Raw genomic sequence first — 16,935 nt, 5'->3', positions numbered from 1 at the left:
AGCGATTCTGCTGATTCATGTTAGGGCTTTAATGTTTTTCATGTTTTTCATGTTTCAAACAAGTCCTGTTTAACTTTTATTGTTACAGACATGAAGAACCTGCCCTATTGCAGCTGTGCTCTTTCTCTCTCTCTCTCATCTGAATGGAGAGCGCCAGTACAGAATACAACCATCTGGCCAAGATTCCATTCTTTCTTCATGTTACAGTGGCTTGCAAAAGTATTCATACCCCTTGAACTTTTCCCCATTTTCGCACATTATGACAACAAACATAAATATATTTTATTGGAATGGTATGTGAAAGACCAAAACAAAGTGGCATATAATTGTGAAGTAGAAAAGAAATTACAAAAAATATACATATTTTACATATATATAATTTGACAAGTTTTTTTTTTACAAACAAACAACTTACAAGTGCAGTGTGAATGAATAGAGTCCACAGCAAGGAGGGCACTGATCAGTGATGTAGCCAAGAGGTCCATGGTGAGTCTGGATGAACTGCAGAGATCTACAACTCACGTGGGGGAGTCAGTTCAACTATCAGTCATGCACTGCACAAATCAGGACTTTATGGAAATGTGGCAAGAAGAAAGCCATTGTTAAAAGAAAACCACAAGAAGTCCCAATTTGCCAGAAGTCATGTGTGTCACAAACGATGGTTGAGCGGAGGTGGCGGACACACATGCACAGCTTCGGAGACACGTGGTAGCAGATAAAAAGGTTTTAATGTTTCTCTTGGTCAATTACAATCACAGGTCGAAAACCAGGCGGGCAGATTGGCAATGGTACAGAGACAACTGGCAGATAGGCAGGTCGATCAGGCAGGATGTCAAACACAACAGAATACTCAGGCTACAGTACCGACAGGGAGAATCCACACGAATCGAATCGTGCAAACAGACAGGGTGGCAACAGTTAAGCTGCAAAAACTGAATGTTGGAACGGACTAAGTCAAATCGATCTGGCGGAGAACTCAGGTAAGTGATAGTCCTTAAATACAACGCTAATGACTGGATAAAAAAACAGCTGATGGATCACGTGACTAAAACATAAAGTGGGATGTGGAATGACTAACACAAAACAGGAAGTGACTTCAAAATAAAACCGGAAACATACACAAAAACCCAAAACTATGACAATGTGAGTGACCCAGCAAACGTGTGGAAGAAGGTGCTCTGGTCAGATGAGACCAAAATTTAACTTTTAAATTTAACATAAACACTATGTGTGGCAGGAACCTAACACTGCACATCACTCTGAACACACCATACCCACTGTCAGACATGGTGGTGGCAGCATCATGCTCTGGGGCCGCTTCTCTTCAGCAGGGACAGCAAAGCTAGTCAGAGTTGATGGGAAGATGGATGAAGACAAATACAGGGCAATCTGGGAGGAAAACCTGTTGGAGTCTGCAAAACACTTGAGACTGGGGCAGAGATTCACCTTCCAACAGGACAACGACCCTAAACATAAACCCAAGACTACAATGGAATGGTTTAAAATAAAACATATTACAGTATATGTGTTGGAATGGAATATAATCTGACTCAGCTAGAATTGTTTTGCAAGGAAGAATGGGCAAAACTTTCAGTCTCTAGATGTGCAAAGCTGGTAGAGACATACCCCCAAAAGACTGCAGACAGCTGTAACTGCAGTAAAAGGGGGGTTCCACAAAGTAATGACCTGGGGGCTGAATACTTTTCCATCCATCTTCCACCCATACGTGTCCACCCCAGGAATCAAACCCAGGACCTTCTCACTATTAGGCAACAGTCCTACACACAGCACCATCGTGCTGCCCTGTGAATACTTTTGAATGTTTTATTTGTAAAAAAAAATTACCTCATGTATGATTTTCTTTCTACTTCACAATTATATGTCTTTCCTTTTGAAAAATAGAATTAAAACCCCTGGCTCTGCCACTTTTAATTTCTGTCCTGTAAGTGTTATAGTACATTAGCATCCACTTAATCTTAAGGCATAATGTGTATCCTTCAAACTAGTTTATGAACTTAGTTTATGAATGTTTATGAATTTAGAGAGGGCTTGTGAAGTGACACTCCAAAAGCAAAAGCTCAGTCAATAAAGCAATATTACTACAGTATAATCATCATATGTCATCATACGTCATATTATTATATGTCTCCACATACATGTTTAAAAGGTCCAATATACTGTACGTAAACATTACACCACTAATTGACAAACTCATATTTGTTGGTAAAAACAGAACCAGACTGAACATACAGTAAAGATTAGTACTGATTACTGACATCTTACTTACTGGCTGAATCTCTTAACACATAAAAGTAAGCAGAGAACCGCCTTTATTGTATCTACAGGACTTAATTGTTAAGGGAACCCTCAGCTACATTGCAAAGCTTTAATAAGAATACTGTCTGGTCTGGTTTACCTGGATTTCCTTCTTGAGCTATGTTCACATACAGGATTATCATTTTAAGAATTTTTGAGCCTAAATTTAAAAGCAAAACTCTAAATTTCAAAAAGTAAAAGTAAAGTGAGACCCAAAGACCCATTACCCCAGGTAAAAAAAAACTTCATTTGACTTTCTAATCAAGATAAAGAGCTTTTGTTCAGTTTTAAACACGTAATATTCCTCCACTACACAAAGATGAGTTTTATAAAACCTTCAAAAAGATTACAGTTAATTAAAAAATGTAAACCGGTTTGACTAACGACAAGTACAAAAATTTGACTTTTATGATCAGATACAGTATGACATATGTTTAACAATAATGAATTTTGATTAGTTTAATTTATTGGATATCACAGATAGCTCTTTTCTGCAATTAGTAAACATTACCTCAACTAACTGTCGAGAAACAAATGCACACACCCAGATACACACAATCAGACATACAAAATAAACAATACAACTTTGATTCAGCTTTAACATCTGAAAGCAAAAGATACAGAAGAGGTTTTGTGTATTGTAGGAAGTTTTGTAATAAAAAATCTAAAATTTCTTCTAATAGCAGTAACAAAATAATCGTCTCAGAGAAACACCTTATACGCTTTTTCTACTTGATCCTGATTTCGAAGCAGAGACAGTTGCAGGACTCACACTCAGGTGGCTGGCAGGTGCAGGCACAGTCCCACGTGGCACACTGCAGGAAAACAATTTGTTATGGAAATGACTAAAGTGGCTTCAACTGTGTAACTGTGCTCTGAGATTGGACAAGTTTAAATAGCATAAAAACATTTCAAAACAGATTGACGTGTAACATTTCTGAGAAGACAGATTTGAAACCTCCGTCCAGTCTGTAGAGTGTGTTCAATGTGTAGTGTCTTGTTTCCTGGTCTTGTACTAGGATGAACCTCTTATGTGGTCAGTTTATTATTTGCCAAATGAGCTTTAAACATTTGAAATCTTTGGTGCATATTGTCTTTGCTTACTGTACAGCTTTACTGTTTGCAGATAGTAGAAAGGTCAATGGGTATCTATTCCTCTCTATTTGAGAGCTGTGTTTCTAAATGTAGCTAGATTTTTTTTACAAAATATTTAAGATTTAAACTCTTGACAGTTTCAAGAGAACTAGGTCTGAAATCAGTTACAAGGAGTAAATGACTTAGTCTTTAAATAAATACACACTGGTTTTACATACGTAAATTGGATGTTCCTAAGGAAAAAGACAAATCTGCTGTGAAGAGAAAAGAAAAAAACTAAGTAAACAACAAAAAAGTCTACACTGGTGGCTTCTGGTCACTACTTTACTGTTAGTAAAGTTCTGGCACTTTGGAAATTAATCATCACTAATTATACAGAAATATGAATTCAATATGGAAAAAAGTTCTGGATCGCTTCTGGATCTTTACTTACAGTGGAAGAAGGGCACAAAGTGCTCACACATGAGCGCACTGTTGGCAGGCGACAGTCACAAATTTCAGCCATTCTCAGGCACTGCTCACACACAGAAATGTCTGGACAGCAGTCACCACACTCAGAGGAACAGCGGTCCTGTGAGAGAGAGGATTTAAAAAAATCACCTTTTGCACTGTTTATTTGGGTAATGACAAAAAGGAATATGCTGAAAACTCAACAAATGATGAATGAGAAGTCTTAGATAAAATAGGTGATTTAAGTCTTAGATCATGTTATGTACCTACTCCAGTAGAAAACTATGTGTGTCAACAAATATACAGTACTGTCAAAAAAGTATGACTTCTCTCTTCTGGTATAACATAAACATAAAGAGAAGAAATGAGCCATTGCTCTGCTAAATAAATATATTAGCAGTACCAACCTTTAGACAGAATCGGATCAACAACCCGATCCCCAGGATGATCATGTAACAACTTACAGTGATCATCAACACAGCTGGAAGAGGGATAGCAAGTCCCCAGATAGGCAGGACCTGAGACACAGAACACATGACTGTATCAAACAAAGAGGTCAGGAGTTAGGATATAAACTGTATTCCCACTTTTTCCTTACTTGCATCGTCTCTTTCTGAGAAGACATTCTTAACAGTCACAGGACTCACATCTCAGGGAAATCTGATGAAAAATACTATTATTTGGGAGTTAGGACGGTTTCAACATTGTGAAACCCATCAGGGATTGAGTATAGACAAGACCTCAAACATTATAGTAATATATATAATGAGCCAAAGTATTAAATGCGGAGACTAAGACAAGACCACAGACAGACAACAGGACTGAGAGTTTACAGTACGCATCACCACTATGACTTTTTTATATAGTGGCTATTTTGCGCAAACTACAATTAAACAATATGTATATAAGTCCAAAGCTAAGCTTCAGCTGTAACTAGTGTTGACATAATCCTGAGGTTTGCAAGGAAGAACATATTTGATCCAAACCGAGATGGGACAGATCTTTTAATGTTTGTGTGACGTAGCTAATAAACATGCTCCCGATTTAGCTCTAAACGCGACACAAAAACATTAGCTGCATAACAGTTTAACAACGGCTAATATAAAAAAACGTACCGTTCTTTTTGTTTCTGATTTTATTATATGCATCATGAATATGGACGCAAGTACATCTAAAGTAACATCCTTCAGATGCAATCTTAGTAAGATATTAGCTTATACTTTGTGCGACTCATAAAAACATCGCTAGCGGGTTAGTTAGCGACAGTGACTGTGTTACCATGGAGTCAGACGGGTCCCCCGAAAGGACAAAATAGTCCAACAAAAAGGCGAAGGGCAGGTGTCAGCCAAAAAGTGACTGCCAGAAATCGAAAAACCGTACGCGGGAGTGCGCATTACAGTTTACTGTATTAATGTGAAACATAACATAAAATGTCAATTTTTTAAGGCCTTGTAAAGTCTTAAGTGGTTTACACAAAATTCTAATTATGTTTTGTTGGCCTGTCTCGTCAGTGTGATGCTATTGGTTCACTAATGTGTAAGCACTGCGGTCAAGTGAGCCGTCGTTTGTTCATCCGTCGTTCAGCCAGCCGCGCTTCAGAAACGTCTTGCGCCCGTATTACGCGCTTTACAGCAGAGAACAAAACACGCTCGTCGCGACTTCCTCTTTTCATAGCGACACGTCTGGTCTGTTCAAAATATTGAAAAATACGAAACAAAATATTGCATATATAGAAAAACTGTCGCCTAATGAAGATCTGTATACTTTTACTGTAAAATTAAGCATTTATTATTATTTAAAACTACCATGTCATACTGTGAAACTTTTATAATTAATAACTTAACTTTGGTGCATAGTTCCAGGCTCAGACCACTTTCCCCTTGTTCTACTAGAGGTGTACTATTACCCCACAAAGATTTGTGTATTTTTACTGTATAGTTTTGGATTTATTAGTATTCAAAACTACCAGTTCATACTGTAATACAGTCAACTTTGATCATTAATAACTTGACTTTGGTGCATAGTTCCAGGCTCAGACCACTTTCCCCTTGTTCTACTAGAAGTGTACTATCACCACACAAAGATTCATGTATTTTTACTGTATAGTTTATGATTTATTAGTATTCAAATCTACCATGTCATACTGTAACTGTATGGGCCGTATAGTCAACTTTAATCGTTAATAACTAGACTTTGGTGCATAGTTCCAGGCCCAGACCACTTTCCCCTTGTTCTACTAGATGTGTACTATCATCACACAAAGATTCGTGTATTTTTACTGTATAGTTTATGATTTATTAGTACTTGAAAGTACTATGTCATACTGTAATACAGTCAACTTTGATCATTAATAACTTGACTTTGGTGCATAGTTCCAGGCCCAGACCACTTTCCCCTTGTTCTACTAGATGTGTACTATCATCACACAAAGATTCGTGTATTTTTACTGTATAGTTTATGATTTATTAGTACTTGAAAGTACTATGTCATACTGTAATACAGTCAACTTTGATCATTAATAACTTGACTTTGGTGCATAGTTCCAGGCTCAGACCACTTTCCCCTTGTTCTACTAGATGTGTACTATTACACCACAAAGATCTGTATATTTTTACTGTATAGTTTATGATTTATTAGTACTTGAAAGTACTATGTCATACTGTAACTGTATGGGCCGTATAGTCAACTTTAATCGTTAATAACTAGACTTTGGTGCATAGTTCCAGGCCCAGACCACTTTCCCCTTGTTCTACTAGAGGTGTACTATTACCCCACAAAGATTTGTGTATTTTTACTGTATAGTTTATGATTTATTAGTACTTGAAAGTACTATGTCATACTGTAATACAGTCAACTTTGATAATCAATAACTTGACTTTGGTGCATAGTTCCAGGCCCAGACCACTTTCCCCTTGTTCTACTAGATGTGTACTATCACCCCACAAAAATTCATGTATTTTTACTGTATAGTTTATGATTTATTAGTACTTGAAAGTACTATGTCATACTGTAATACAGTCAACTTTGATAATCAATAACTTGACTTTGGTGCATAGTTCCAGGCCCAGACCACTTTCCCCTTGTTCTACTAGATGTGTACTATCACCCCACAAAGATTCGTGTATTTTTACTGTATAGTTTATGATTTATTAGTATTCAAAACTACCATGTCATACTGTAACTGTATGGGCCGTATAGTCAACTTTAATCGTTAATAACTAGACTTTGGTGCATAGTTCCAGGCTCAGACCACTTTCCCCTTGTTCTACTAGATGTGTACTATTACACCACAAAGATCTGTATATTTTTACTGTATAGTTTATGATTTATTAGTACTTGAAAGTACTATGTCATACTGTAACTGTATGGGCCGTATAGTCAACTTTAATCGTTAATAACTAGACTTTGGTGCATAGTTCCAGGCCCAGACCACTTTCCCCTTGTTCTACTAGAGGTGTACTATTACCCCACAAAGATTTGTGTATTTTTACTGTATAGTTTATGATTTATTAGTACTTGAAAGTACTATGTCATACTGTAATACAGTCAACTTTGATAATCAATAACTTGACTTTGGTGCATAGTTCCAGGCCCAGACCACTTTCCCCTTGTTCTACTAGATGTGTACTATCACCCCACAAAAATTCATGTATTTTTACTGTATAGTTTATGATTTATTAGTACTTGAAAGTACTATGTCATACTGTAATACAGTCAACTTTGATAATCAATAACTTGACTTTGGTGCATAGTTCCAGGCCCAGACCACTTTCCCCTTGTTCTACTAGATGTGTACTATCACCCCACAAAGATTCGTGTATTTTTACTGTATAGTTTATGATTTATTAGTATTCAAAACTACCATGTCATACTGTAACTGTATGGGCCGTATAGTCAACTTTAATCGTTAATAACTAGACTTTGGTGCATAGTTCCAGGCTCAGACCACTTTCCCCTTGTTCTACTAGATGTGTACTATTACACCACAAAGATCTGTATATTTTTACTGTATAGTTTATGATTTATTAGTACTTGAAAGTACTATGTCATACTGTAACTGTATGGGCCGTATAGTCAACTTTAATCGTTAATAACTAGACTTTGGTGCATAGTTCCAGGCCCAGACCACTTTCCCCTTGTTCTACTAGAGGTGTACTATTACCCCACAAAGATTCGTGTATTTTTACTGTATAGTTTTGGATTTATTAGTATTCAAAACTTCCAGGTCATACTGTAATACTCTATGGGCCTTATATTCAACTATGATGATGAATAACTTGACTTTAGTGCATAATGCCAGGCCCAGATTATGTCACTTTTCATAAAAAAACTGAGTGAGGCTAAGCACACACACATTAAATCCTTTTATTACCATCTGTTAGGACTCCAAAGTGTGACTTTTAATATTGAAACTAAATGTTTAATGTTTAATATAAAGTCATGGAACAGTCAAAAACTGAATATTTATGTGTGAAACATACATTAACGTGGTGGAGGAGTTTGTGTGCCTGAATGACCCCGGGAGCTATGTTGTTGGGGGCTAAATGCCCCTGGTAGGGTCTCCCAAGGCAAACAGGTCCTGGGCTGGGGCTGAACTGGAGGAAGTGTCCGGAGAGAGGGAATTTTGGAGTTTGCTTAGACTGTTGCCCCCCGCGACCCGCCCCAAGAAAAAGCGGTTGAAAATGGATGGATACTGAAATCGTTATTTGTTCTCATTAAACAATTTCCCATGTCTGGAGTTTGTTTTATCAAAGTTATTGCCGTCTCTGTTCTTACACATTGTAATATCTAGTTTTGAACACTAAAATGTAAATACAAAATGTATATAACCAAATATTCAGGATTACAATTAATGCAATTATTCTCTCTTCACAATACAGACTTAAAACAATAAAAAAGAAAGTTACACACTACACTGTTTGTAGTGCAGTACTTATTGGTTTTATGCTTGACTGTAAGGGCCATATTTCGGCATAACATGGTACTACTAAAATCCTAAACTATACAGTAAAAGTACACAGATCTTTGTGTGGTGATAGTACATCTCTAGTAGATCAGGGGGAATGTGGTCTGAGCCTGGAACTATGCACCAAAGTCAAGTTATTGATTATCAAAGTTGACTGTATTACAGTATGACATAGTACTTTCAAGTACTAATAAATCATAAACTATACAGTAAAAATACATGAATCTTTGTGTGATGATAGTACACATCTAGTAGAACAAGGGGAAAGTGGTCTGAGCCTGGAACTATGCACCAAAGTCTAGTTATTAACGATTAAAGTTGACTATACGGCCCATACAGTTACAGTATGACATGGTAGTTTTGAATACTAATAAATCATAAACTATACAGTAAAAATACACGAATCTTTGTGGGGTGATAGTACACATCTAGTAGAACAAGGGGAAAGTGGTCTGGGCCTGGAACTATGCACCAAAGTCAAGTTATTGATTATCAAAGTTGACTGTATTACAGTATGACATAGTACTTTCAAGTACTAATAAATCATAAACTATACAGTAAAAATACATGAATTTTTGTGGGGTGATAGTACACATCTAGTAGAACAAGGGGAAAGTGGTCTGGGCCTGGAACTATGCACCAAAGTCAAGTTATTGATTATCAAAGTTGACTGTATTACAGTATGACATAGTACTTTCAAGTACTAATAAATCATAAACTATACAGTAAAAATACACAAATCTTTGTGGGGTAATAGTACACCTCTAGTAGAACAAGGGGAAAGTGGTCTGGGCCTGGAACTATGCACCAAAGTCTAGTTATTAACGATTAAAGTTGACTATACGGCCCATACAGTTACAGTATGACATAGTACTTTCAAGTACTAATAAATCATAAACTATACAGTAAAAATATACAGATCTTTGTGGTGTAATAGTACACATCTAGTAGAACAAGGGGAAAGTGGTCTGAGCCTGGAACTATGCACCAAAGTCTAGTTATTAACGATTAAAGTTGACTATACGGCCCATACAGTTACAGTATGACATGGTAGTTTTGAATACTAATAAATCATAAACTATACAGTAAAAATACACGAATCTTTGTGGGGTGATAGTACACATCTAGTAGAACAAGGGGAAAGTGGTCTGGGCCTGGAACTATGCACCAAAGTCAAGTTATTGATTATCAAAGTTGACTGTATTACAGTATGACATAGTACTTTCAAGTACTAATAAATCATAAACTATACAGTAAAAATACATGAATTTTTGTGGGGTGATAGTACACATCTAGTAGAACAAGGGGAAAGTGGTCTGGGCCTGGAACTATGCACCAAAGTCAAGTTATTGATTATCAAAGTTGACTGTATTACAGTATGACATAGTACTTTCAAGTACTAATAAATCATAAACTATACAGTAAAAATACACAAATCTTTGTGGGGTAATAGTACACCTCTAGTAGAACAAGGGGAAAGTGGTCTGGGCCTGGAACTATGCACCAAAGTCTAGTTATTAACGATTAAAGTTGACTATACGGCCCATACAGTTACAGTATGACATAGTACTTTCAAGTACTAATAAATCATAAACTATACAGTAAAAATATACAGATCTTTGTGGTGTAATAGTACACATCTAGTAGAACAAGGGGAAAGTGGTCTGAGCCTGGAACTATGCACCAAAGTCTAGTTATTAACGATTAAAGTTGACTATACGGCCCATACAGTTACAGTATGACATGGTAGTTTTTGAATACTAATAAATCATAAACTATACAGTAAAAATACACGAATCTTTGTGGGGGTGATAGTACACATCTAGTAGAACAAGGGGAAAGTGGTCTGGGCCTGGAACTATGCACCAAAGTCAAGTTATTGATTATCAAAGTTGACTGTATTACAGTATGACATAGTACTTTCAAGTACTAATAAATCATAAACTATACAGTAAAAATACATGAATTTTTGTGGGGTGATGGTACACATCTAGTAGAACAAGGGGAAAGTGGTCTGGGCCTGGAACTATGCACCAAAGTCAAGTTATTGATTATCAAAGTTGACTGTATTACAGTATGACATAGTACTTTCAAGTACTAATAAATCATAAACTATACAGTAAAAATACACAAATCTTTGTGGGGTAATAGTACACCTCTAGTAGAACAAGGGGAAAGTGGTCTGGGCCTGGAACTATGCACCAAAGTCTAGTTATTAACGATTAAAGTTGACTGTATTACAGTATGACATAGTACTTTCAAGTACTAATAAATCATAAACTATACAGTAAAAATACACAAATCTTTGTGGGGTAATAGTACACCTCTAGTAGAACAAGGGGAAAGTGGTCTGGGCCTGGAACTATGCACCTAAGTCTAGTTATTAACGATTAAAGTTGACTATACGGCCCATACAGTTACAGTATGACATGGTAGTTTTGAATACTAATAAATCCAAAACTATACAGTAAAAATACACGAATCTTTGTGGGGTGATAGTACACATCTAGTAGAACAAGGGGAAAGTGGTCTGGGCCTGGAACTATGCACCAAAGTCAAGTTATTAACGATTAAAGTTGACTATACGGCCCATACAGTTTACAGTATGACATGGTAGATTTGAATACTAATAAATCATAAACTATACAGTAAAAATACATGACTTTTTGTGGGGTGATAGTACACATCTAGTAGAACAAGGGGAAAGTGGTCTGAGCCTGGAACTATGCACCAAAGTCAAGTTATTAATGATCAAAGTTGACTGTATTACAGTATGACATAGTACTTTCAAGTACTAATAAATCATAAACTATACAGTAAAAATTACATGGATTTTTGTGGGTAATAGTACACATCTAGTAGAACAAGGGGAAAGTGGTCTGGGCCTGGAACTATGCACCAAAGTCAAGTTATTGATTATCAAAGTTGACTGTATTACAGTATGACATAGTACTTTCAAGTACTAATAAATCATAAACTATACAGTAAAAATACACAAATCTTTGTGGGGGTAATAGTACACCTCTAGTAGAACAAGGGGAAAGTGGTCTGGGCCTGGAACTATGCAACCAAAGTCTAGTTATTAACGATTAAAGTTGACTATACGGCCCATACAGTTACAGTATGACATAGTACTTTCAAGTACTAATAAATCATAAACTATACAGTAAAAATATACAGATCTTTGTGTGATGATAGTACACATCTAGTAGAACAAGGGAAAAGTGGTCTGGGCCTGGAACTATGCACCAAAGTCAAGTTATTAATGATCAAAGTTGACTGTATTACAGTATGACATAGTACTTTCAAGTACTAATAAATCATAAACTATACAGTAAAAATACACGAATCTTTGTGTGATGATAGTACACATCTAGTAGAACAAGGGGAAAGTGGTCTGGGCCTGGAACTATGCACCAAAGTCTAGTTATTAACGATTAAAGTTGACTATACGGCCCATACAGTTACAGTATGACATGGTAGATTTGAATCTAATAAATCATAAACTATACAGTAAAATACATGAATCTTTGTGTGGTGATAGTACACTTCTAGTAGAACAAGGGGAAAGTGGTCTGAGCCTGGAAACTATGCACCAAAGTCAAGTTATTAATGATCAAAGTTGACTGTATTACAGTATGAACTGGTAGTTTTGAATACTAATAAATCCAAAAACTATACAGTAAAAATACACAAATCTTTGTGGGGTAATAGTACACCTCTAGTAGAACAAGGGGAAAGTGGTCTGAGCCTGGAACTATGCACCAAAGTTAAGTTATTAATTATAAAAGTTTCACAGTATGACATGGTAGTTTTAAATAATAATAAATGCTTAATTTTACAGTAAAAGTATACAGATCTTCATTAGGCGACAGTTTTTCTATATATGCAATATTTTGTTTCGTATTTTTCAATATTTTGAACAGACCAGACGTGTCGCTATGAAAAGAGGAAGTCGCGACGAGCGTGTTTTGTTCTCTGCTGTAAAGCGCGTAATACGGGCGCAAGACGTTTCTGAAGCGCGGCTGGCTGAACGACGGATGAACGAACGACGGCTCACTTGACCGCAGTTGTGTAAGCTCGGCAATTAAAATCCTACAACAGCTTTCTGCATCAGACACTGGGGCCGTTTTTATCTTCTTCCTCCAGAGTGGATGGGGGCACTGCTCACTCCCCCTTCTTCTGCGTCCATCTTGTCTTGATCATATTTCTCTACCCCTAAAGACTATGTTATATTATGATGCAAAGCATAAATAAATAAATAAAATAAATAAACTCCTTGAATTTCATGAACAACGTAACACGTACAGTAGGTCAGTGAAAATTCATCCAGGTGAAATTGTCAGGGCTTCTTGTTTCTCACTAGAAATACTTTTGCCATAGAGATATATGACAAATGTTAGATGAAAACCACAAATGTGTGTATGCTGTACATAAATACCCCCTTTCAATAGTGGTAGTACTTGTCATACCACCGTTCAATCCTTAAAGCGAACGAGCAAAGCATTACACATTTTTTGAAATAATGCACTTAACCCTGTGAGGATAGAAAGAGGAGTTGCAGTTGCTGAGTTTCACGCCCACTGACCTCTTGACTTCACTAATGAGTCTGTTCTTTACAGCTGTAAAGTAAAATCAAACAAGAGGATAAAGGTAAATCTAATCTAAATTCCAGACAGTTTTTCAGCGATTGAGCTACTTGGATAAGTAGTGAAATGTTTTCACCCAAGAAGAAATACGTCCAGATTCTACGTTTAATCTTCCAAGTGATGTTACGAGATACTTGACTGTGAATTCACCCGGCTAAGCTTAATGAAGTACATTGTCTCTCTCCTCGTATATTTGTGCCATTCCTTTTCTTAGAACCCTCCTGCAAACAGTAGTCTTCCATGCTGCTGCATGTGAAAAATGTGGTTTAACTTCTTATGAAACACAGGCAGACAATCTCTAAAGTTTAAACTTTTAAAAATAATAATTTCACAGTATTATAAGACAATAACTACAACACAGAAAATACACCTCACCTCAAATGTCTAAAACCAAAATTATTAGGAGAGTGTTTATCTGACTGATTGATTTGTAAAAGAAGATAGCTCATGAAACATAGAGGTGATGTACTGGTTTGAAAATGCAGCGGAACCAGTTTATTCCCAAAGAGGAATCAGGTACTTTGAGCCAGGTACTTTTAAGTCAGAGCAAGGCATTCAAAGATGAGTCATTCAGCCACTTTGCGTCATGACATTTTCTCACATTTACAGTAAGGTCACTGAGATCTTTCCATTTATTCCTACAACAAAGCTTCTAACTTTTGTACAATATACTGTAGATCAAGCTGTTGCACATTTCTTCAATCACCAGACCAGCTACATTATTTAGCTTGGTGTCATTAGAACAAACAGTTCACAGTAAAAAAATATATAGATACAGTATATATACAGTATATACATATATATATATATATATATATCTATATCTATCTATATATCTATTATCTATATATATCTATATATATATATATATCTATATATATATATATATATATTATATATATATATATAACAACAGAGCTTGGAAAGTGGATGAGACCACCCGCGGAGGGTGAGCAAGAGCAGTGTGTGTGTATATATATATCTCTATATATTCATATATATATATATATATCTATATATATACTATCTCTCATATCTATATTCTATCACTATCAAAAAACTCCCTTCTCACCCCCCGCGGGTGGTCTCATCCACTTCCAAGCTCGGGTCCTCTACCAGAGGCCAGGAAGCTTGAGGGTTCTGCGCAGTATCCTTGCTGTTCCTAGGACTGCACTTTTCTGGACTGAGATGGCGGATGTTATTCCAGGGATCTGTTGTAGCCACCTCCTCCAGTTTGGGGGTCACTGCCCCCAGTGCTCCAATCACCACAGGCACCACTGTGGCCTTCACCTTCCAAGCCTTCTCCAGTTCCTTCTCTGAGCCCTTGGTATTTCTCTAGTTTTTCTCATGTTCCTTTTCCTGATGTTGCCATCGCTTGGTATTGCCACATCCACCACTACGGCTTTCCTTCCTCTGGCTCTTTGTCCACCACCCACATGTCTGGTTGGTTCGCCCATTACTATTCTGTCATGTCTGTATCTGGAAGTCCCACAGGATCTTGGCTCGCTCGTTCTCTACCACCTTGGGAGGTGTTTCCCACTTTGACCTTGGGGTTCCAGTCCATACTCTGCACAGATGTTCCTGTATACTATGCCAGCCACTTGTTATGGCGTTCCATGTATGCTTTCCTGCCAGCATCTTACATACCCTGGCAGTTATGTGCTGGACCGGCGCAGGGGGCCTCTTTGCACAGTCTACACCTTGGGGTCTTGTCTGTGTGGTAGATCTGGGCCTCTATGGCTCTGGTGCTCAGGGCTGCTCCTGTGCAGCCAGGAAATGAGTGCCTCTGTGCTGTCCTTCAGCCCAGCCCTTTACAAGCCATTGGTAGGATTTGGTTGAGATCAGCCACTTCAGTTATGTTCCGGTGGTACATCTCATGTAAGGGCTTGTCCTCCCATGATGGTCCCTCTTCCAGCATCTCATCCTCTGTTCTCCACTGCCTGAGACATTCACTCAGCACGTTATCTGTCGGGGCCTTATCCTTGATGTACTTATGGATCTTGGATGTTTCATCCTGGATAGTGGCTCTCACGCTCACTAGTCCTCGGCCTCCTTCCTTGCGGGCTAGCGTACAGTCTCAGGGTGCTGGATTTGGGGTGGAACCCTCCATGCATGGTGAGGAGCTTTCGTGTCTTAACATCTTTGGTCTGTATCTCTTCCTTTGGCCACCTTATTATTCCCGCAGGGTATCTGATCACTGGCAGAGCGTAGCTGTTTATTGCCCGGGATTTGTTCTTGCCATTGAGCTGGCTTCTTAGGACTTGCCTTACTCGTTGGAGGTATTTGGCTGTTGCCGCATTCCTTGTTGCCTGTTCAAGGTTGCCGTTCGCCTGTGGTATTCCAAGGTACTTGTAATTGTCCTCAATGTCTGCTATTGTTCCTTCTGGGAGTGAGACCCCTTCTGTGTGGATTACCTTGCCTCTCTTTGTCACCATCCTCCCACATTTTCGAGTCCGAATGACATCCCAATGTCCGAACTGTAGATCCTGGTGGTGTGGATCAGCGAGTCGATGTCTGTGGTGGAATTTTTGCAATAAAGGCAGATGAGAGAGAGTTGTCCTTTTGTGCGATTTATTGAAATAATAAAGAAAATAACAATAATGAGGAAAGCAAATAAAAAGCCAGCTGGGGAGATCAGAACATACACCACGGAGGTATAATGCAAAGATCACACAATCCTCAAGTTGTTTCTGCCTTTTAGCTTCTCTGTCCAACTAGGTGGAATGTCTGTCTGGCCCAATCAAATTACATGCACCATCTCCTCCCAGACGCAGTGCGTGAAGAGTTTTACTTTCTCACACCTGCATCTGTGAGAAAGGAGCACCAAGTCTCAACATACAGGGAGACACAACACCCCGGCCTTGGGTTTGGGAGCTAGAGTTGAGAGTCTATCAGGCAGAGACAACCATTGAACAATCTAGGTGAAATGTCAAATGCATACAGTAAGACAAAACATAAGATATTAATTGCAGAACATAAGTCATAAATCATATAATAACTGCATAGAAGTAAGGAAGACACATAGAAATAAGGAAGAGACAATTTTTCCCATAACACTCCCCCCCTTTTGATTACACATTAATCAACCACTAAAAGAATAAAAATTGTCAAACATGTGATTCGATAATCGTATTGCTTATACAAAATGTAAATGGCGTAGGGATAAAAGATCGTGAGCTGTTTTTGCGGGTAGTTATACTAGAATAACCCTTGTGTATGAGCTTCTGGAAAGAAAGGGAAATAAGCCTATAAGCAATTTCAATTAGTTCATGTTCAGTTAAGCAAAAATGGGCAGAAGATTATATGGTAATTCAAACTATTGTGGAGTTATCTTGTGGTCCTCGTTATCAACGTCAACATCATCCTCTACAGAGTCAGCATCAGAATCAATGAGTGAGTCGGTGTCCGGATTCCTGAATGTAGTGCATTGTGTCATTTGGTACGAAAGCGCCGCTGATG

At 37.7% G+C, this 16,935-nt stretch overlaps 1 protein-coding gene across 4 annotated transcripts; it reads right to left on the bottom strand.

Annotated features, from left to right (window-relative positions):
* Positions 1–257: 257 nt before the first annotated feature.
* si:ch211-198p11.6 (uncharacterized) lies at positions 258–5,163 on the bottom strand. 4 transcript variants are annotated; one of them, XR_005897931.2, is made up of 6 exons: positions 4,977–5,133; positions 4,460–4,521; positions 4,269–4,379; positions 3,845–3,982; positions 3,630–3,665; positions 258–3,131 (listed from the first exon to the last, which is right to left on the bottom strand). XR_005897931.2 is itself a non-coding variant. In XM_055510606.1 (5 exons), the coding sequence occupies exons 2-5, from the start codon at positions 4,484–4,486 to the stop codon at positions 3,045–3,047; spliced, it is 363 nt and encodes a 120-aa protein (XP_055366581.1). In that variant the 5' UTR covers positions 4,487–4,521; positions 5,140–5,163; the 3' UTR covers positions 258–3,044. The 4 variants fall into 4 exon arrangements, 3 of the variants coding, with proteins under 3 accessions (XP_055366581.1, XP_040927692.1, XP_040927691.1); XM_055510606.1 differs by lacking the exons at positions 3,630–3,665; positions 4,977–5,133 and adding an exon at positions 5,140–5,163; XM_041071758.2 differs by lacking the exon at positions 3,630–3,665 and having other exon boundaries at positions 360–3,131; positions 4,460–4,534.
* Positions 5,164–16,935: the final 11,772 nt, after the last annotated feature.

The sequence above is a fragment of the Betta splendens genome, chromosome 8 (genome assembly GCF_900634795.4).
Source record: "Betta splendens chromosome 8, fBetSpl5.4, whole genome shotgun sequence".
Classification (NCBI taxonomy): Eukaryota; Metazoa; Chordata; class Actinopteri; order Anabantiformes; family Osphronemidae; genus Betta; species Betta splendens.
The sequence above is the reverse complement of the archived record's forward strand: the minus strand, read 5'-3'. Positions and strand labels throughout refer to the sequence as shown.